General features: G+C 31.0%; 2 protein-coding genes across 3 annotated transcripts; one reads left to right on the top strand and one right to left on the bottom strand.

The window, feature by feature from the left end:
• Positions 1 to 5,488: 5,488 nt before the first annotated feature.
• LOC8264512 (probable isoprenylcysteine alpha-carbonyl methylesterase ICMEL1) lies at positions 5,489 to 10,948 on the top strand. 2 transcript variants are annotated; one of them, XM_002514470.4, is made up of 12 exons: positions 5,504 to 6,050; positions 6,165 to 6,264; positions 7,442 to 7,518; positions 7,633 to 7,702; positions 7,817 to 7,897; positions 8,304 to 8,378; positions 9,107 to 9,208; positions 9,338 to 9,478; positions 9,559 to 9,624; positions 9,731 to 9,874; positions 10,008 to 10,098; positions 10,539 to 10,948. In XM_002514470.4, the coding sequence occupies exons 1-12, from the start codon at positions 5,822 to 5,824 to the stop codon at positions 10,698 to 10,700; spliced, it is 1,338 nt and encodes a 445-aa protein (XP_002514516.1). In that variant the 5' UTR covers positions 5,504 to 5,821; the 3' UTR covers positions 10,701 to 10,948. The 2 variants fall into 2 exon arrangements, with proteins under 2 accessions (XP_015571939.1, XP_002514516.1); XM_015716453.3 differs by having other exon boundaries at positions 5,489 to 6,264.
• A 1,264-nt stretch (positions 10,949 to 12,212) lies between these two features.
• Positions 12,213 to 12,548, bottom strand: LOC8264511 (flavonol sulfotransferase-like). The gene has a single exon (XM_015716471.2). The coding sequence runs from the start codon at positions 12,546 to 12,548 to the stop codon at positions 12,213 to 12,215; it is 336 nt and encodes a 111-aa protein (XP_015571957.2).
• Positions 12,549 to 21,784: the final 9,236 nt, after the last annotated feature.

Below are 21,784 nucleotides of genomic sequence, written 5' to 3'. Positions count from 1 at the left end.
TGTTTGTAGTGGCTTATTACATATGGGCACTAAAATGATAATAAGTCAGAATATTTGTTGGTAAAAAATATTTAAATTCAGTCCATCTAAAATATTTGAATTTATTTCAAATTTGTTTAAAAACTTTATTTTAATTCTTGTTTCACATTTAATATTATCTATAAATTATTTGAAACTGTCTGTATTTATTTATATTATATATATATATAAATATAATAAAATATTTAACCACTAATGGTATTTACATAAATTTGATAACATAATTGGTATATCGCTTCTCAAACACTTTTATAATAATTAAAACTTATAAAATTAATAAATATTAATAAAAATAGAATAAAAAATTCATGATAATGTAAAAAATGTTATAAATCTAAATCAATTAAATAAAAATTAAAAGTTTATGAAAAGGGACAGGTAAGCACTGATCAAAACTGATATTTAAGGGTAATCAGCACATTATTAAAAGAAAGAAAGAAAAAACATTAATAGGACTAAAATGTTATATATAAACTAACTGCAACTTCTGCTCGATCCTTCAACTGGAAACTTCTGGGTCCAAAAAGAAAGAACTGTTGACTAATTAATGAGTGCTGCAGATGGGAGCTGCAAAATTTATAATGCAATTTATTTAGCCAAAAGGAAAACCCTTTAGTATATATATAATCATTCTACGCAATAATAATACTTTCAACGATTGATTAAACATAACTAAGATGCATTTTGGGTCCATGCTTGGCTCACTCAAGTCACTTCTCTTTTGAATACTTTATGTTAAAAATAAAATAAAATGGAAATATGGTAGCATATGAGCTGTTTCCATAGCTACATACACTGAAGCAATTGCAACTTGCGACATATACCTTCTTTCCACAAGCAATGTATTTTTGCCAAATATTATGCAGCAGCCATAACGGATTCTTATCTTCCTCACCACTATGTTCTTATCATATCTTGAAGGTTGTTAAACAAGAAGTATTTAAAAAGACTATGGTTCATCACCAATATTTCAAAGAAAAGATTCTGCTAATAAGGCAGCCAGCGAAGATTAAAATAGATACATTATCCAGTGGAAGATCAATGGAGAGGCTTGACCAATGAAGTTGGAGTCCACCATTTTTGTTTTTTTTTTCTAATGAGAAATTCCAACTGACAATTTTCGTCCCATCGAGCAGATAAATTCCTGGTAAAAACCTGCACCAGATGAATTTGTATCTATACCTAATTTCAAATGCCTGTGTGCAAGTCCCTATAGAAGAACAAGAGATGTAAATTTAAAACTGGGTCTCTAGGTTGCATAAAAGCTTTAAAATAGACTACTTTTTTTTATCGCATCGGGCACGTTTTCGACGTTAAGACTCTTGTAGAACTCTAAAAGATATTTACTATTATTTTTAAAAATTTTGAGAACTTTATAGAGAAAATCTTTTTTATTTCTGTAAAGACACGGCATTGTTTAACATCAATCTTTCTAATACTCTTTGCTAAGTTCGGTTGCAGCCGAGATCTGAATTTCCGTCTAAAATTCTTTGTTCTTTATTGGTGCAGCAATAATAGTTGATACATGCATACAGATGTAAAAGTAAATTTTAATTTCTTAGTTGTATAATAAGCTATGCACTCAATCAATTATCACTATAATCAAAGCAAGCTAAAAGGTTTAAACTTTGCAAAGTACGTTGTCTTATAAGACACAACAAAAGCAATTCAATGATAATTGATCTTTTCCTTCACTATGTAATAAGCAAGAAACTTTAAGCCTTTTTGACCGAACTTTTAAGGTCAAAATGATCTCTTCTCCGTCCAAGAACAAGTTAGCTTTAAACTAATAACCCGACTTTACATTTTTCTTAAAAATACTTTTTTTCTATGGCTATAATAATTCTGCTTATCTTGAATTGCGATGTCTCTTCCCTTTTATTCAAAAAAATGACATAAGCAAGTTAAACTATCATAAAAGCTAATGCAAACTCTTTAAAGGAGTTTTTTTTCACTATTTCTGATGCAACATAATTAACAGTTGGTTAGATAAAAATGTTCCATAATTATTGATACGAATCAGAAATTATGGATCCATACACCGATCTATATCGGTCAGATTAATATTTAGTAAAAGTGAAGGCTATGAGTATTTAGAGGGTGATAATTAGCAATGCTTTTACTTGATTTATGTTATCTATATTTATAATCAAATGAATGGAGTAGCCCACTTACAATATATTTTCTTCTATATAGGAGATTTTCAGTGCATGAGATAAAACTCTAACTCTTCAACCTAGGTTATCATATATTACGGCGAGATATACTCACGCGGGTGATTTGATTAATCGAACCCGCATCAATTATAAACGTTGAAAGTATATCATTCATTCTTTAAATGTAAAATGCCGATGACAAGTATCTAACAGCTAGATGTAATATGCTGAAAATAATTAAGTCATTCCCTACTGTGCAAATATGTGACGAATTCCTGAAAAGTTCATTCGACCAAATCTTTGCTCTTTATACACCAAACTCCAAAGCATAGTCCAATAATATGATGCAAAAGATCTGTAGTGAATTGAGTAGGGCCTTCAGGTATATTAAAGATCGAGTGTCCTTCCAGTAATAAACCACTTCTTTCCACCTTTTGGTTCAGAAATGAAGCCGATGTCGATGCCGAAAGTTCTTTTTTTTCTTAAAGCTCAGCACCCAAAAGTCTCAACACCATTATTGCCTGATGTCGATATAGTCTAATATTTGTCCATATTATTACAATTATGATTGTGAATAGTACTGGTATTACTATATAGTCCTGCTCAATATTGGAATCAGAATTAATTGAAAAAAAGAAAATGATAGGGCCCGATAAGCAGCACCCTTTTAGAGGATACTACAGGCTAAAATGAGAACAAATAGGGTTGATCTGCACGCTATACCCAATGAGCCATGAGCCGTTTACATGCTGACGTAGAACCTTCTTGCCAAGGTCATCATCATTGGACTTGTAAAGTAATACAAAGGGTTTGCTGGGAAGATCATCTCCAATGTTAAAAGATGCGAAATCTTTAAACAATAACAAAAATAAATCCAACCAATTAAATAGCTAATTTAGTTATTTTAGTATTAGTTGGATTTAAGTCTATTACCGCATTGCGCTTTACATTTCATCAATTTACTTAACTTTCATTTTAATTAATTAATTTAATTTAATTTTTAATAAATAATCATGATATATTTTCATGTACTGCAATCAATAAATTGCGATTGTATTAGTTGATTATTAATTACGAGTGGTTAATAATGGTAAGTAATCTAACTTGTTAGAAGTTATATTTATCTCACATCTGCGGTGGTGGGTTTGGACTTAGCCTGTTTTCATGTCATGCTAAGTATGAGGGAGGGTGTTAAAAGTTGTATTTATCCCATATTGCTTAGCTACTGGGCTATTATAGTGTATATAAGTGGATTGGACACCCTCTTCCTTTGAGCTAGCTTTTGGAAATAAATTCTACCCAAATCTATTTATTATGGTATCAGAGTCAGCCTTTTATTTGCGACGGTGGGTTTGAACCTGTCTGTTTGCATGTCACGCTAAGCATGAGGGAGGGTATTAGAAGTTATATTCATTCCACATCTGCGATGGTGGGTTTAGACTTGGCCTGTTTGCATGTCATGCTAAGCATGAGGGAGGGTATAAGAAGTTATATTTATAGCACATCGCTTGATTACTAGGTTGTTATAGTATATATAAGTGGATTAAACACCAAATGAGTTCTACCCAAACCCATTTATCATATCTATTGATTGATTTAGCTATAAATTAAATCACAATAATATGTAAGAATTTCTTAAAAGAAATGATACATATAATTGTGGGACAAGTACCAGCAAGAAATGGCCATTGGGTTATTCATCATCATGTGAACTTTTAAACTGTTTTTGTTTCTTTTTGTTCTCTCTTCCATATGAAATTATGAATGGCTACCTTCTTAGAGTTGAGGGTGTTCTAAGAGTGGATTTGGCCATGTGGGTATTTGGGCTATTTTAGGGGCCTAGTTATTGCACATTGAATTGTGTTTGCTCCACGACCCTATAAATAAGTTCACATACCCACATGGCCACATCCATTCTTAGAACACCCTCAACTCCAAGAAGGTAGCCCTGTGTCCTAGAGCTTCATGAGATTATGTTATATTGACATAAAGTCGACTTATTTTACTAAAATAAGTATTCCTTTCGAGATGTGTCTCTTTATTAAAATAATTTTAATATATTCATATGTAAACTTTTAATTTCTAATATATTCATGCTATCACATGCTGAGTCTAATGCAACAGATTAGATTTTTGAAACTGAATTTTAAAACTTTTAGCAAGAGAAAAAAATATTTTTATCTACATTGGTGGGTCTTATTGGTTCCCTTTTAATTCTGCCATGATTTATTTATTTGACTAATTGGTTGCATCAATTCATGAATTATTATATTTAACTGTAATTAACCAAAAACAAAAATTCAATAATTTAACTCATCCTCGTATTATAAAGAGGCTCTGATGATGAATAATAAATTGAATTGTTGTGATTTGTAGTATTGGAGATTTGATGTCATATTCTGACCTGGCATCATCATCTGACCTGCCTAACAATTCAATGGTAGTTTTAATGGATAAACTTTATGCTTAAGTAATTAATAATTAATCGCAGTTAGCTGATATAACAAGTCAACAAGTACCGTAAGTTGATGAAATAAAATAGTATTATAGATTATCCACATGGGGACATACCTTTTCCGATTGGACCAAATTAAATCAATAACTTGTTTTAATAATTTAACAATATATATAATATATATATATACACACACAGAGAGACATTGTTCATATGGCAGTTGCACCATCTACTATATAATTTCATAGCTTCAGGTTTAATCCCTCCAATCTCCATATCTTTAAAATGCAAGATTACAGGTATGAAACCTTAAAACCAGCCATCTTTTCTCTCTTTTTCCCTTCTTTTATTGCATGCATGCATGTTTAGAGTAAATTAAATCAAAACCAGGTGGCAATAGTACTTCTACTTTCCCTGTATATATAATTTTTAATTACTATTAAATAAAATAAAATTATTTTATATATAGATAGATCCTTATTTTACAATATATCAATAAAATAATCACATATCAATATAATAGATTAAATATAGATTAATTTTACACTGGAACACTTTTAGAGCCGGCTTTATAAATATGCAGATTTTTTTATTATGTGTTCAAACATAAAAGAGTAACGTGTATACTATTAATTTCAATGATTAAAGAAACTTGCAGCAAAAAGTTTCTTCCTTGTTCTTGGAATGGAATGCAAACCAAAACTAATGGTCGTGTCTTACTGTCAAACCAAGAAATCAATGATCTTTCTTTTTGCTGTTGTTTATGGTTTTATTTATTTTTTATTTAAATAAACTGAGAAAACAATGTGACTTGGACAAAGGAAAGGAAGCAATAGCAAAGTCGAAAGACCCAAAATGTCAAATATAAGGCAACAAAAATTCAAAGGACCAATTCCAAAATTTTCCTACATTTTCTGAACAAAAGAAAGAAACCCATCTGGCAATCACCAACTGGCTCTTCATTCTTCAACCCCAATTTGGCATTTTTCCCTCTCTCTCTCTCTCTCTCTCTCTCTCTCTCCATAGATCCTCTTCTGATCATTCTTGAGAAACAGAAACAGAAAATCAAGATAATTTTTAACTGTTTTGATTTCTGTTTTTGTGTGTCAATCTTAATATTAAAAATCCGACAACAAAGAACACCTCAAGTTTCAACATTTGTATAAAAACAATGCCTTCTCCAAATCCAATCCTCCCTTTAACTGTCAAACAATCTTCGAAAGGATTAAAACCCAATTCTTATTTTGACCAACCATCACCTCCCTCTCCAGCAGCAACCACAGCAATGTTGCTAAAACAAGAAATTCTCAATTTTGATGACCCAACTGCCAGATTTTTAATTGATGAAGAAACTAGCATTTCAAGTAAGCCTCTGTTGTCAAGAACCTCTAGTTTTGCAGGTACTACGACTATCACTACTACTAGTAGTTCTTCTGTCAATTCTTATCATCAACAGAGACGACGACGTATTGCTAGTGAAAGCTCCATTCCTTCCCTTTTTGATGATATTACAGGCAGTCCACGCGCCCAATCTATTAGTCAAGAAGTGGGTCACGCTGCTGCTGAGACTTTTCTTGTTACTAGATTGAGTTTGAAGCTTTTAACATTTCTTGGGTACTAGTGTTCTTTTCCTTTTTCTATGTTTCTTTGATTTATGCTTCTCTTTTTTTTGGATGTTTTAGATGCCTGCATTGGAATTTAACATTGATTTATACGTTTTGATTGTTTTTTGATAGGTATTTTTTGTTTAGAGAGGTGCGGTTGAGCGAGTTAATGCATGATATGTCTATTGATTCATAGTGCTTCTTCTTGAGAATAGATTTTGGTTTGGCTTCTATTATTTTGGAATATACATTAGGCTGAAAATGGGATCTGAATTAAGAACTTTCTTTTGAATTCAAGTAACTGAAATGATAACAGATGATTAGCGTATTAGTATCCTTCTCAATGATCAATCTTTCGATGGATAGTATTTGATTGTCTAATAGGGGTGCCAATAATGAGTTTGTCTTTAATATTGGTCTAAATAGGTGGTTGATTCATGGAAATGTTTACTCTGGACTTGGTCTTTGGGGGTTGGTTTATTTATACAAATCAGTGCTCTATAGGAATGTACTTGATGAACACTATACTGAAGCTTGGTGCAGGATAGAGAATTCATTGATGATTACTTATTAGATTATAAATGCCTGTTTTCAAATTTGAGGGTAAGCTCAAGCTTAATGAGATTATCTTTTAACAGTCATTCACAAGTGTTTTACGTGTATATTGGTTGGACCTTCTATAGAAGGTTTAATTTTGGTCAGAACTACAAAATACCGCTCTATGTATTAATTATCTCTTTGAACAAATACCCTGCTTCAATTTTATTTCAGATCACATAATTTTCATAATGTCCAATTCCTCACTTGGCAATCAGTAAATTATATGCCCTCAAATTTCATCTCTGTGCTGGACGTCTCTGTTATGTGACAGGTTCCTCTGGGCATCTGTACTAGCTTCACATTTAAAGTAGCATCTTATAGGGAGGATATTATTGACCCAATTCCATGTAGTCGAGAATTGTAAGACGGGGCATTGTGTCTTGAATGTTTCCCTTACATTTCTTGAAGGAATTATTTGATCAAATTAACATGATGGCTAATTATGTTCTCTAATATCTCTAACATGCTATACACGAAATACTTTTCTTTTTCTCTATATATACTGTTTATTTCATGAATTTTAGCTTGAAATGCTTTCAATTCTATCCAAACTATTACGTGGTTCCTGATCATTTACTTTCATTCAGGGTAGGCTACAAATGGATATTGAGGTTTATGGCCCTTGGTTGCTACTCTGTGATGCTTCTTCCAGGTTTTATTCAAGGTTTGTGGCGTTCAGTAGTCCTCTACAAAACTTCCATGCACAAAAGTCCATGTAACATATCATGATTTCTATCTATCTGACATGGAACATAATTAGTCTGCTAATCTTTTGCAGTTGGATATTACTATTTCTTCTCCAAACAGGTTCTGAGAAGTATAGTTTATGGCGATCAACCGAGAAATAGGTAGTGTATTATGGGTTTTGTTTATTTCTTCTGCATCTCCGCGCAATAAGTTTGTCTACCCTGCGTAAAAATCCATGGGTTGACGGCATGATCAAAGGAGACTGTGTCATGCAGGCTTGATCTGTATTTACCCAAAAACAATGATGGGCCAAAGCCAGTTGTTGCATTTATAACTGGAGGAGCCTGGATTATCGGGTGAGTAACCTTATGTTGCATGTCTAGCGTTAAGGCTTAGTTGAGTTGAATAATCTCTTATTGCATGTAATCAATGTTTGTATTTGGCAGATTTGAGCTAATTAATCTGAACATCATTCAATTTTAGAAGTGAATACTCTTAAACAACAGCTTATTATAGTTGCATAACTGGAAGGTACACGAGTAAATGTATTTCAGTTTCAGACCAATGGAAAATTAAGCATAAATGTTTTATTGAGGTTTCATAATTCAACAGTTAGCAACTAATTAGATATCCAACGGTTGATGGTTTGCCTAGCAAGAAACTTAGATTTGGTTCTCAATTGCTATTTTCTTGCAATTTATATTTTATATCTAGTTATATATCCATGACATGTTTTTGAGGAGCATTTCAATGTTATTGCAGATATAAAGCATGGGGTTCTCTTTTAGGGAAACAGTTGTCAGAGAGAGATATCATAGTAGCCTGCATAGATTACAGGTGAGTTCATTTTACTCGAGGCTTATTGTGTAAAGAAAAAGCTCTTCTCTGGATAAGCTCTGCAATGAATATATCCGCTGTCTTAACACTGTTTCCATTGTTTTCATCTTAGCTAAGTGTTAATTTGATTTGATTTTGTTTGCTTTTATGCTTTTTCATTAAATGCTTGATTGCATTACCAATCACAATGGAGAACTACTAATTGAATTGTCTATGTCTTTCCTATCTGTGTTTAATGTCTCCATCTGATAAAATGGGCTACTATGTTATTACTTGGACGCTTGAGAAATTTCAATGTGAGATCAATGCTTCCCTATATGTATTTTGCCAGAGATTGGGTTAATGAGCATGTGGTTCTTTAACAGTTTTTCTTCTCTGTTTGATGATACCTGCTGCTAATTAGTTTCATCATCTTTTCTGTTTAGTTACTTTGTTATCTCCTGGTTATCCATTTTCAGACCTAGGATGAACTTTGGGTATTGTTGAACATTGTTCAACTGTGGAACTAGTTTAAATGTTCTCATAAATGCAATATAATATGCTTGGATTTTACTTCGAATCTTTTGTTCTACGGTCTCTTTATGTAACGCTATATTAGTAGACTGATCATTGCTTAAAGTTACTTAGTATGATGACTTTGTGCGAGTGACTTCTTCATGTGGGTGTGCTTCTAGTGATTTCACACTGTCAACTGTAGCTATGGCATCCTAACTGACTTGCATGTGCAGAAATTTCCCTCAGGCAACCATGAGCGACATGGTGAGGGATGCTTCTCAAGGCATCTCTTTTGTGTGCAACAACATTGCACAATATGGAGGTGATCCTAACAGGTAGGTGAATTTTATATTACTTTAGATTTTCCTGAAGAAAACAATAAAGAAATATTTAAATATCCATTCAGGGGTTAATTTGTCGCTAAATACTAACGACATTGTTATGCTTATGCTTTCTTTCACTAGGATTTACTTAATGGGACAGTCGGCTGGTGCACACATTGCTGCTTGTTCTCTGGTAGACCAGGCAATCAAGGAGGCCAGTGAAAGAGAAAGCACCACCTGGAGTGTCTCCCAGATTAAGGCTTATTTTGGTCTATCTGGAGGGTTTGTTTTTGATAAATACTCTTATAAAGTTTGAATGTCCCTTGTCCTCCACTGATAAGAAAAAAAACATCTGCATATAGGTACAATTTGTTTAACCTTGTAGATTACTTCCACAGTCGTGGTTTGTACCGTTCCGTCTTTCTAAGGTACACTCCTTCATTGCCTGTTGAGTTACACCAGTTGTTTTGTTTTAGTTGGTTGGTGCCTTATCATGGTGTTCCAACATTCTTACGGCTCCAATTATTGGCACAGCATAATGGAAGGAGAAGAATCTTTGCAAAGATTTTCTCCCGAAGTAATTGTACAGGATCCCAACCTGAAAGATGCAGTCTCACTCCTTCCTCCTATTATTCTTTTCCATGGTACTGCAGATTATTCTATTCCAGCAGATGCCAGGTCAGTTCTCCTACGAAGTAACTGGTTCTGCATATATTCTTCCATATATACAGCGTTCACCTATCTTTGATAGGACTGAGGAAGCCATTACATGGAGTTAATAAGCTAACTGTTCACATGCCCCTCTATGCAGTAAGAATTTTGCTGAAACTCTTCAAAGAGTTGGAGTTAGGGCTGAATCGATTTTATATGAAGGGAAGACTCATACAGATGTTTTTCTTCAGGTAAGGGCCAATGCTTCGATTCCAGTTTGGCAAGTTTGCCATCACGTAGGACATTACTTGACTTAGATTTTCCTTCAGCCAAGTACCTCTTTTTGCAACAAATCTTGCCTGATTATAATTTAGGTTTCCATCTAACAAATCTGTTGCAAATGAAGAATTGCTTTGATGCTTCTTCCCCCAGATTACTTTTTCCTCCAACCGAATTTGCTATAAATGTTTGCTTGTGCATTTATGATTGTTTGGTAAGTTGGAAATGGAGAGAGGAACACAAAAAGCAGAAATCATTTAGGAAAAGAAAATAAACACCCGAAACAGTGGAGATGAAATTTTTTTTTTTTCTTATTTCCTCTATTAATTTCCTTTCAATTCCCTTTTGTGCAAATAGTGCACCAAATAAAGGGTTGATCTTTGTATTAACTTGTTCATGGTATGCCACTCAGGATCCAATGAGAGGGGGCAAAGATCAGATGTTTGAAGATTTAGTTGCAATTGTTCATGCTAATGATCCAGAAGCTCAGGCCAAAGATGCGGTTGCTCCTCCAAGAAGACGCCTCGTACCTGAATTCATGATACAGGTGGCTCGAAAAGTTAGCCCCTTCTAACAATTCCCAGACACTCCACCACTAACCACTAAACCACCTAAGTTCTTGTTTATTCTTTCTACTGATGTGCATATCATTAATGGAAGTAGATCATTTCTTGTTACACTGCTCTTTGCCTTTTTCTTTTCCTGTAATTTTCCCCTGTAGATGAAAGGTCCTTTATTTTGATGGAGGAGCATGTTGGTTTTGTAGGCATCAATTCTTGGTGCCTTCTCATTATCAATGGAAAACGTGGCCTCTTTGATTTCTGCATTGGTAACAAAATCTACTGGCATCTTCCTGTTTAACTTGATCTCCACCAATAAAAACTTCCTCATCAGCATGTACCCTGCAGGAATTTCCAGTAGTTCTTTGTCATGAGTAACCATAGCCTGCTTCGTCATAGTTTCATCAGAAACAATTGACTTATATGGCAGCTGCAAATTAACAATCATGTTCCTCAAGTATCTTTTTCTTCATTACTTTGTTTTTTCCTGAAATATCTGAATCGCAAGACAAAATAACTGGCAGTGGCGTGATTATTTCTTGAAGACATAACATGTGTACTGAACTAAGTTATGTCATAATTGCTGAAGGAAAAGAATTAAAACCAAACCATTTTCTGATTATACAAGCATTGGAGCCATTCCTTCTTAAAATTAAAATTTAGTGTTACAAGGCCTGACAAGTGAACGAAAGGCCATTACTGCATTACATTACAGGACCTGAAAATAATGTAACACAGTCAGTGTATCATTACGAGATACACATTTAACCCCGTCCGCTCCACTGAGGCAGGGAATTGGCTTATTTATCAAATTGTGCACACACACAACTATGTGCTGTTTTTGGTTTTTGGCTTACCAGCCGTTAGAAAAAGCAGTCTGACACTACACATCAAGTGCAATCGTAATGCTAAAGAGAGTCCTATTTTCTCTGATTTTGTGCCGGGGGAAAGACCTTAGAGGAACAAGCACAACCACCCGTAAATTATTAGCCAATATAACTAGTATGGTGGCTTTTTCTTTACCTCAATTAACTTTGCTCTTTTGTAAATCAGAAAAAATTAGAAGGAACAGGCAAAAATAGAAATGGCACATATGGTACCAGCGGGGTTCGACCTCGCGATCTTCAGCTCATAAGACCAACGCTCTCACCACCTGAGCTACGGGAGCAGATGAACTTTTATGTTTTAGTTGTAGATATTTAAAATAAGATTTTTTTTTCTTACACAATTTGAATAGCTAAATTTTCTCCTCCGTATATCATTGATTTTTGCTCTTTTTTTGCCATTTTATGTATCTGCTGGTGCATATTTTTATTGATCCATATATTCTCAAACTTTTGATAATAGGAGTATTCAATATATATATATATATCAAACTTAGAAAGTTAACAGTTAAAATCTGATACCATAATCTAACAGTATCATGAGATCATTTCATGACTAAGTGTTAAAAACTCAAACTTGACTAAATTAAAAGCAAAAAGAAAAGGAAAAAAAAATTTGGTTACTTCCTTAGGATGAGGTTACTATATTATAGAAGTTGGCAAGGAATTATAAGGAATATGTGTAGCAACAAGTGGATTTTCTGGATAACGAGCACAACTTTCTTTTGTACCCATTTCAATTTCTAGAAAGGGAACACAATCATGTGGTGTAGATGTCAACAAAAGGCTTTCAGAAATGCTATAACGGTAGCGTGTAGTAATAGCAAAAGCTAAGGCCTTAAGCCAAGTTGTGCCAGTTTTAGGATAAGTGCATAAGATAATATCATGAGGCTGAGCTTGAAATTTTTCTTGAGCAGCCAACATTGCCTCTAGGTAAACGGTGAAGTACCAATGCCCTTGATATTGGTGAAGATGCATGAACTTCCAATCATTTCTTGTGAGTAGGGTTGAGATAAGCTCACTATACTTAGTCTTTAGGCATGGAAATTTGTGGTCCTCCTTCCTTGTCATCATGGACAAGTGGGAATGCTTTGGGCAATCTCGACTGTCGCGATTGCTCAATGCTAGGCACCCTTTGTGAACCACCCCACTGTGGAACCGACGCAGGGCGTACAGCAATATTTTTTGAGTTCGAAGCTATGACATTTGCTGGGGCTACATTCATGGCTAGGCCATAGACAATCAATTTTGGCATTATTAATTGTTTTTAATCATATTTAAATTTAAGAATAGAGAAATCATTTTAAGAAAGGATAATGAATTAGAAAATTTCTTAAAAACTTAATTTTTACACATATTTCTATAATAAAGAATGAATTTGTTGGAATGTTTTAAAAATATTTATTTAATTGAAATTTTAAAGTATGCGTATTAATTGTTGATACCCTGATTTTGCTTTCAAAATATTAAATATATTTCATAAAAAACAATACTAAATATTAATATATTCAAAATGCCAAAATTGGAATCTACTAGTAAACATAAAGAACTCAAGTATGTTAAAATTAATGTTCAAACAATTAATTGCGCTCTAACCGAACCATGTGTTTTACGACATTAAGACAAGAGTGTCATATGATATAAATTCTATTAAAAAGGACACAAATTTATCTTTCTTACAATTATCAGATATTACTTATATATATATAAATTTTGAGAAATATTTTTTTTATATGTTTATTTTTTATAAGATAGAAGTTTTATGGATGTGCAATTTTACATTTTCTGTAGTATTAATTAATAAATTATTTTTTTAATTAAATAATAATCTTAATTTAAAAATAATTTTTAATAATTTTTTATAGTATAATAATTAATAGTAATTAAATTATAACCTACCATTTCAATTATATTTTAAATGTAATATCAAATAATAATATTAGTTTATTTTTAATTTTAAAATAGTAACGTCAATTGTATCTGTATTTTTAGTTTCATACATAATTAAAAACTTAATTAATAAATATTTTAAATGATCTTTATATTTTATTATGAATAAAATTTCAAGACATTAGCACGTTTATTAAGAAGACATTTAAAATGTTTTAAACTATTATTTTTTTAAAATTGATTATATAATATAAAAATTTAACTATAAATCTATTTTTGTTATTATTTATCATTAAGATAATAGTAATAACTGCATAGTATATAAGTAAAGAATTATTTAGCTGTTTATGCAAAAAAGGAAAGAAAAAAAAAGCTTAAATTTTAAACTGCAGAGTGAAGAGTATATTGTACAATTACACCTATTTAAGTTTAAAAGTGGATTAGAAACAATAATACATATATTGAATTATTGTACGAATAATTCTGTAATAATAAATTATACAAATATTTCTTATGAAACAAATTATCACTTCAGTTATTTTTATTTTATTATATAAATATTAATTAATTATTGTAATATAACTTTATAATGCTGCAATAATTATTTTCCAATTCAGATTACATTTAAATATTGTGCATAAGAATAAACTGCATGGAATAAATCCCATCACAATCGATATAATATAAGTGATAAATACTGAGTCAAAATCAAGTGTATTATGTCGAAGTCAAAGTTTATAATTGGGGATTATAGAAAAGAAAAAAGAAATCAAGTCTAAAAGTCAATAAAACTGACCCCAGATAACAATCATTGCTAAAAACATCCAAAAGTGTCACTAATTTAAAGAAATAATAAAATTGAAACCCCAAGAAAGTCCTTTAGAAGGATTTATAATATATATTATTGTTCTACTGTATCGTTATTGCTAATATTATTGCTCCTTATTGAAATTTTATTTTATTCTAATTCAAGAAAGAAAGATAGAGAAAGAAGAAAATAAAAAGAAAGATATGTACCAATCATTTTTCTTAACACCAAAACTTTTATTTTACTTGCATAATAATTTTGCAATATATATAAAACAAGAACAAAAACAAATAAAAAAAGAAAAAGAAAAAAAATTAAACTTTTTAAATAGATTAGCCATAAGAACTTTTTTTTGTTTTTTCTAAATTTCAATAACTAAATTACCAATTTAAGAAAAGAAAACTAAATCCGTTCAATTTCTGTTGAATAATTTAATCTAAATAATTATTTATTTTTTCAATAAAATAATTTTTAAAATTTTATTCGTACGCTTCCAATAAAATAAACTATTTTTATTGTGAATGAAAAATATTAGTCCTCTGCTAGATATTTCCTGAGGCTTCATTTAATTATTCCATAGAACCAACTTTGATATGCACTTCAAGGAATTTTCAGAAATTTCTGAAGTCACCATGGATCAAAATTGTCAATCTTATATATGCAGCCTCAATTAGAGAGATCAACCTGCACTTTGATTTTAGGAGTGAAGTGAATCCAAGATATTAAATGTTTTTATGTATATATATTTTTCTTTGTGGACGACGGAATACTTTATCTTTTTTATTTAATCTTTCGAGGTGAATAATGCAGATATGGTTTATGAAATAAAATTTATTAAAATTGCTATTAGTCATAACTTATGATAGGTTTCTCATAAAAAATCACAACCTATAAGTTATAATAGGTTTGCATATTATTCTTGACAATGAAATGAAAGGTTGCGAGTAGAAAGTGATAATTAAGAAATTCAGGTTAATGGCATAAATGATAAATGGATTAACGGTGTGCTTGGTGATATGTTGATTGGGGACATATGGGAGTTAGATGCTCTTATTATTGGCCTTGGGAGATTTCATTTTATGGAAAGACAAGCCAATAGAGTGGCTCATTATCTTTCTCATTGTCAACGTTGTATTGATGAAGAAATTATATGGGTTCAGGATGTTCCTGATAATGTAGAACGGTTGATCTCAAATGATGCAAGTAATTTTTCTCTAATGGATTAATAAAATCATTTTATTCTGAGAAAGAAAATAGAAGAAGAAAGATCAAAGAATTGTTGATAAGGAAAAATATTAATTTATTTTATCAGTTGGACTAACTGTTAATGACAGAAAGTTTCACAACTTCTAATTCAATGTAAATAATTATTAAAAAAATTTAAAATTATTATTATTTATAAATAAAATTAATTATATAATAATATGCAATATTATTTATTATAAAATTCCTCTGAATTGTTCAAAATGTTATCTAAGAATTCTGAATCGGTTCTTAGTTTGAATTAAATAATGTTATTATGAAATTGAAGTATTTCTTTATTCAGTATTGTTAAAAATTGAACACCCGTATTTGCAGGGAATTAACATATCATTGGTCAATCATATGACTTTTTTGGAGATCGCCGGGTCATTTGTTCCATTGATCATGATCGGGACTAAATTGTTTTAAAAAATTTATCTTGTTGATTGATGTATTTAAATAAATATTTATGATTTATTAATTGAAATAAAACACTGACGGAAAATGTAAAAGCAACAGGTGGTGAAAGAAAATTAATTGATGTTAATTCCAGAAATGTAATCAGTTATATTATCCACTTGGATTTTTCTAATAAAATAATTTGGTCAGGCTTCCATTGGTACCCAATTTTCCATCTCTCGATCTTGGAGATGATTTCAATATCCTGTGAAAGTTGACTAACTAAGTTTTATTTTTATTTTTTTAGTCTAAATATATTTAGACTTAATTTAATTATTGTTTTTATTTTATAGTATTAATATATTTAAATTTAATCTAAAACATACTGGATAAAACTCTTATGGATGATAAAATACTTTTTTATAAATTTTAAAGTAATTGTATATCTAAAGTTTAAACTAAAAAAGTACTTACTATCTCATTTATACGTTCTTAGATATTTTATTTTTAATTTTTTTAAATTTATTTTATCTTTCTGACAGCATTGTAATATTCAACTTTTTATTTTGGCTTGTTTGAGTAACTCTATTAGCTTGGATTGTTACAACATATAATTATGTTTTTTTTTTCAATTGTAAAATTAATAATGATCCAGCTTTTACTATAAAAGAAAGAAAAGGATATAAATGGAACTGTTATAAGCTGAATTATGTGTAGGAGTTGATATGTAGGAAAAATGAGGAGAATAATGAAGAAGATAATTGTATAGTATAAATGCTTAAAACGTATCTCTTGACAATATAGAAAAAGGAAATTAATAATAGTTGGCTGGCATTTTTTCATATATCTCTTCTACTTCTATTTCCTGAAAACTATCATCCGGGTGACCTTATATTAAGGTCATGATAATTAAAATGAGTAAAAGAAGAGACTAATATAGGAGTAATGCTGAACAGTCTGTTTTTCTTGTTCATCTGCTGCAGTATTTAATAATTTTTTAAAAACAGATAAACAAAAAATGAAACGGTAAAAGACGAAATATTTAGCATTTTACTTTAGACCCATCCTTTAGAAAGAGAGGACGAACTCGAAAAATCCTTCATTTTCATATCAGATTTAATTACTGTGCATAAAAGAAACTGCAGAAATTAAGGCTTATCACAATGGATATAAGTGGTAAATATTGAGTTAAAATCAAGTGTTGCTCCTGTGTATTATGTTGAAGTCAAAGTCTACAATTGGGATACTTAAAAAAGAAAAAAAGGAAGAAGTGTAAAGTCATTAAAAATAGACCTCACATAGCCACCGTTATTGAGAACGCCAAAGAATTATAAGGAACATGGGTAGCTACAAGTGGATTTTTTGAATCGCGAGTATAAGTTTCTCTTATACTCATTTCAATTCTTATAAAAGGAACACAGTCATGTGGTATAAATATTAACAAAGGGCTTTCAGAAATGCTATAACGATGGCGTGTAGTAATAGCAAAAACTAAGGTCTTAAGCTAAGCTGTGCCACTTTTGGGATAAGTACCATAAGATAATATCATCCGCTCGAGTTTGAAAATTTTCTTAGGCAACTAATAATGCCTTCAGATAAACAGGGAAGTGCCAAAAGCCTTGGTATTGGTGAAGAGGCATGAATTTCCAATCATTTCTTGTGAGTAGGGTTGAGATAAGCTCATTATACTTGGTTCCAGGCATGGGATTTTGTGATCCTCCTTCCTTGTCTTCATGGACAAAGGGGAGTGCTTTTATCATTTCTCCATTATCAATATCCATTCAAAAAAGAGGCGAAGGAAGGAAAGTAAATCGAGAAGTGTTTTACTGGGGAAGACAAATAAAGACCAATGAAAAACTTAAAACGCAGAATATGATTGCTTCTGCATTTGGAGTTATGGAAGAAGAGAATGCAAGATCCTTTATATACAGTATACTTACTAGCTTGCAACGGTCCATTATTCATAAATTAAAATTGGAGATAGTTGGATTATTTTGTTTAATTATAATGACTTAAAATTAATCAATGTGTAGACTTGTAATTTTTTTATACCAAAAGATAAAATTATACTAATGTTTTCTTTTTTCCAATAGACTGCCGCCGGCCTGGACAAAAACCTGCTTTCCACTGGCTTTTCCCTTTCATTTGCTACAGGCACTTTGAAATTTTGGAATTTTAATTTTAATTTTATATTATTTAATAAATAATTAGTTAATACTAGTGACTTTTATCGGACATTAAGAAGTAAACTGTAGCAAAAGTAAAAATTTATTTATATTAATCTCGTTCGAATAGTTGAGAAGCTTCATTCCTAAGTTAGAAGATTATAAGATTTTTTTCAATAATAATGGACTCATTAATTTTAGCATATTTTCCATAAAATTAATTAGTGTCTAAATTATTTGGCTAAATTATAACATAATCTTTTAATTTTTATCAAAATGTACTAAACTTTTTATTTTTAATATAGTTTAATTCTAGCATATAACAATAATATGTTATTTTAAAATAAAAATAATTAATTTATATTATAATATAAAATTAAATTATATAATAGTTTAATAATATTATTATAAAAATAAGTGATTCTCAAATGTCTAAATTTTACTTGGATTAACTTATACTAAAAAAGCAAGTAAAGAATATTAATTAGTTATTTTTATTTGATATTGAAATTAATTTTATATTAAAAATAAATTTTCATTTTAATTAATAATTAATTTTAAATAAATTTAATACTTGATAATAAGTTTAATTAAATTATATTTTTAAAATACTGATTTCGCCATTTAACTATATTATGCATAAATGAGTAATGTTGATTTTACAAACATTAAGAAAATTTTAAAGTAATAAATAAAATATAAAAACAGATTTATATATTAAATAATGTTTAGAGAATAAATGGTATATAACTCTGAATATTATCGCAATAAATTAAATAGATCTAAGTGATAAACATTGAGTTAAAATCAAAGTGTTAATGATTTGCTTTGAAATCAAAGTTTAGAATTAGTAATATAAAGATAAAAGTCTAAGATAGCTTGTTTTTTTAATACAACCCTTTTGAAATTCACCCAAATATATAAATAAACAAACATTATTTGTTTTATTTATTTATTCTATGAAGCCGTTGTGAAGAGGGTCAGAAGTGCACCGGATAACCACCGATATTACTGAAAACGACTAAAAGTTTCTTGTCCTGAAATAGTTTTGCCAGAAATTTAGTTGTTATTGGTCTTTATTTTTGCCCCTCATTCGTTGCATCTGTCTCTGCAAAATGCCATGTTCAAATCTGAAGACTTTGGATGATAACCACCGTTTTATATTTTAATTATTTAGCTAATGCGCAGTTATCTGATAACGCAACAGATTTGAGACTTCAACCTGTCAAAGTAACTTATTTTAAAAGGATTTGAATCATATGCGTTCATGAACATTTGAGCAATTATTCTAAGTCTATCAAGTTTAGTGACAAACAATGCTGAATTTAGAATTTATAGCTTGAATTCATTTCCTCTCAGTTCTTTTAATGAAAAAAAACAACTAAAAGAAAAACGAAAGATAAATAGAACAAAAATATGTAAATACTTTTTGCTAGAGTCTCATTAGGTCATGAGTCACTCAATAAGATAAAACAATTATTCTTTATCTCTCCTTATAAAAATTACTAACTCTCATCAATATTAATGCATGGTGAACAAAGAGTGTTAGAGCTCAAAACTTCTCTGATTTTTATAAATAAAAAGGCATTTAGCTTATGTTATATGTTATTTTATTTATTTTCATGGGATAATTATAAATTTGGTGTCTGAATTATCGAGATTTTATAATTAACTGTCTAAACTTTTAAAAATAACAATTGAGGGTGTCAGCTTGTTAAAAAGAAACAAACAAGTTTATTTTGCAAGTCACTTATTAGAAGTTCTTACATGGATTATTTCATTATAAAATCATTATGTGTGGTGGAAAAAGAGCAAGTGGAATTACACAATATCCCTAAAAAAACTTTTGCAATTCTTGTGTATATTATTCTAAGAGAATAAAAAAGAAAAAAATAGGGATTTGGTTCTTTCATCCATAAGCAAATGGGAAACAAAAACTTATATGACATGGGTTTTCACTCTATAGTTTTCCTGTTCAAGAATCTTGATTCTACCTTTTTACAACTATTGAAACCAAATCCAAAACTCAAAAAAGAACCAGTTGAGACATTTTCATTCCAAAATTTATGAGCTGACAATAGATCTTGTTGAATTTATTTGTTAAAAGTCATCTGCTTTAAAATGACAGATATGAGATCTTCAAATGTTGTTACTTTGAGAAGGAAAAGATTGATAAAAGAGAGAGTTTTTGTTGTTCAAGCAAGTAAAGAGCTTGCAATTCAGTCTCTCTTATTTGATTAGAAATCGAATCGAAATTAAGAGGAGATTTTAGCGGAGAAGTATTCCTTAAATCGACAGAGATATAGATAATAATGAGTAATAAAGGAAGGATGACCAACAAATAATAATAGTACCTCTTATTGATCAAACGACGATGTATTACACCTTTATATTCTTCAATGTGGAAGGTAGAGAAAGATCTCCGATGAGGAGAGGAAGTGGGTACAGTTTGTTGCTGATTGTGATACTTTCTGTCGTTTTGTTCAATTAGAGTCTCACAATCAACTTCTTCATTAGATTAATCTCTCTCTATTTTATTTTATTATTTTTTTTTCAAAAAACTATTGGGTATTGCAATAAGTGTGAGAGTGTGGAGTGTGATTAAAGAAGAAGAAGAAGAAATGAGAAAGATGAAAGGATGAATGATAGAGGGAGAATATGATTTTGTTGAGGAACAAGACCAAAAGCACAACCAGCAAGGACCAACAGTCCAGGACCTCCAGGAAGAACCAACAGATAAAGACTATTGGTCATATGGCCTCAGACTGGATCATCACAGGCAATCAGATCATCACAGGCATCAAAACAGGGAAAAGGAGCAACCTTTCTTCCCTAAGGAAGAAAGTCACTTCCACCCTTCCCAAGCTAGAAAGGAACGTTAGAATAGGATCATAGATAGCAAAAGAACCGTTGCAGTATACTTGTATATAGCAGATCACACATGCTTAATAATCTCATAATTCTTGTGTATTAACAATTCATCACAGAATAATATCATTCAATATTTCAACATGGTATCAGAGCAGGAGTGATCCTGTCATCACTTACCCAGAAAATAATCAAAAAAAAAAAAACCAACCAACCAAATTTCTCATCATGTCTCAAAACGACCTTACCAAGCTCACCAACATAACTTTAACAGGCAGTCAAAATTATTTCCAATGGTCGAGGGCAGTATACATCAGCCTCAGTGGAAGAAGAAAAATTGGATTTATCGCAGGAACTCGAAAGAGACCACAACCAATCAACCTAGATCAACCAACAAAGGAAGAGAATGAGGCCATTGAAGATTGGCAGACGACTGACCACATGGTCATGTCGCTTCTAACCAACACAATCGAGCCTCAGATTGCCAGGCTATGTCTATTATTGGCATCATCACAGGCTATATGGGAGCGACTAAAACAGTTATACGGGCAAGAACAGAACTTTGCATTCCAGTTGAAATAGGAATTGGCACAAATAAAACAAGAAACTTGGTCCAGCGCGAGTTACGCAACCGAAATATTAACTCAGTGGGAGAAGCTACAAAGCTACCTCCCACTCACTACTGATCCAGAAGAAATAAGGCAAAGAGCGGAGCAAGACCTTGTGTTCACTTACCTGAGCGGGCTCGAGTCGAGCTACGAGGCGGTTCGGTCACAGATTTTGCTATCCAGCAAACTCCCCAGACTTGACTCGGTCATCGCTTTTGTGCAACAAGAGGAAAC

The sequence above is a fragment of the Ricinus communis genome, chromosome 4, assembly GCF_019578655.1.
Source record: "Ricinus communis isolate WT05 ecotype wild-type chromosome 4, ASM1957865v1, whole genome shotgun sequence".
Lineage (NCBI taxonomy): Eukaryota > Viridiplantae > Streptophyta > Magnoliopsida > Malpighiales > Euphorbiaceae > Ricinus > Ricinus communis.
The sequence above is the reverse complement of the archived record's forward strand: the minus strand, read 5'-3'. Positions and strand labels throughout refer to the sequence as shown.

Bases quoted from the DNA above. Each gene is read 5' to 3' on its own strand.
- LOC8264512 (XM_015716453.3), top strand. From the start codon at position 5,822: ATGCCTTCTCCAAATCCAATCCTCCCTTTAACTGTCAAACAATCTTCG. The intron at 7,519-7,632 runs GTTTGTGGCGTT...AATCTTTTGCAG, and splicing joins TCTTCCAGGTTTTATTCAAG to TTGGATATTACTATTTCTTC. The intron at 9,625-9,730 runs GTACACTCCTTC...TTATTGGCACAG, and splicing joins TACCGTTCCGTCTTTCTAAG to CATAATGGAAGGAGAAGAAT.
- LOC8264511 (XM_015716471.2), bottom strand. From the start codon at position 12,548: ATGCATCTTCACCAATATCAAGGGCATTGGTACTTCACCGTTTACCTA.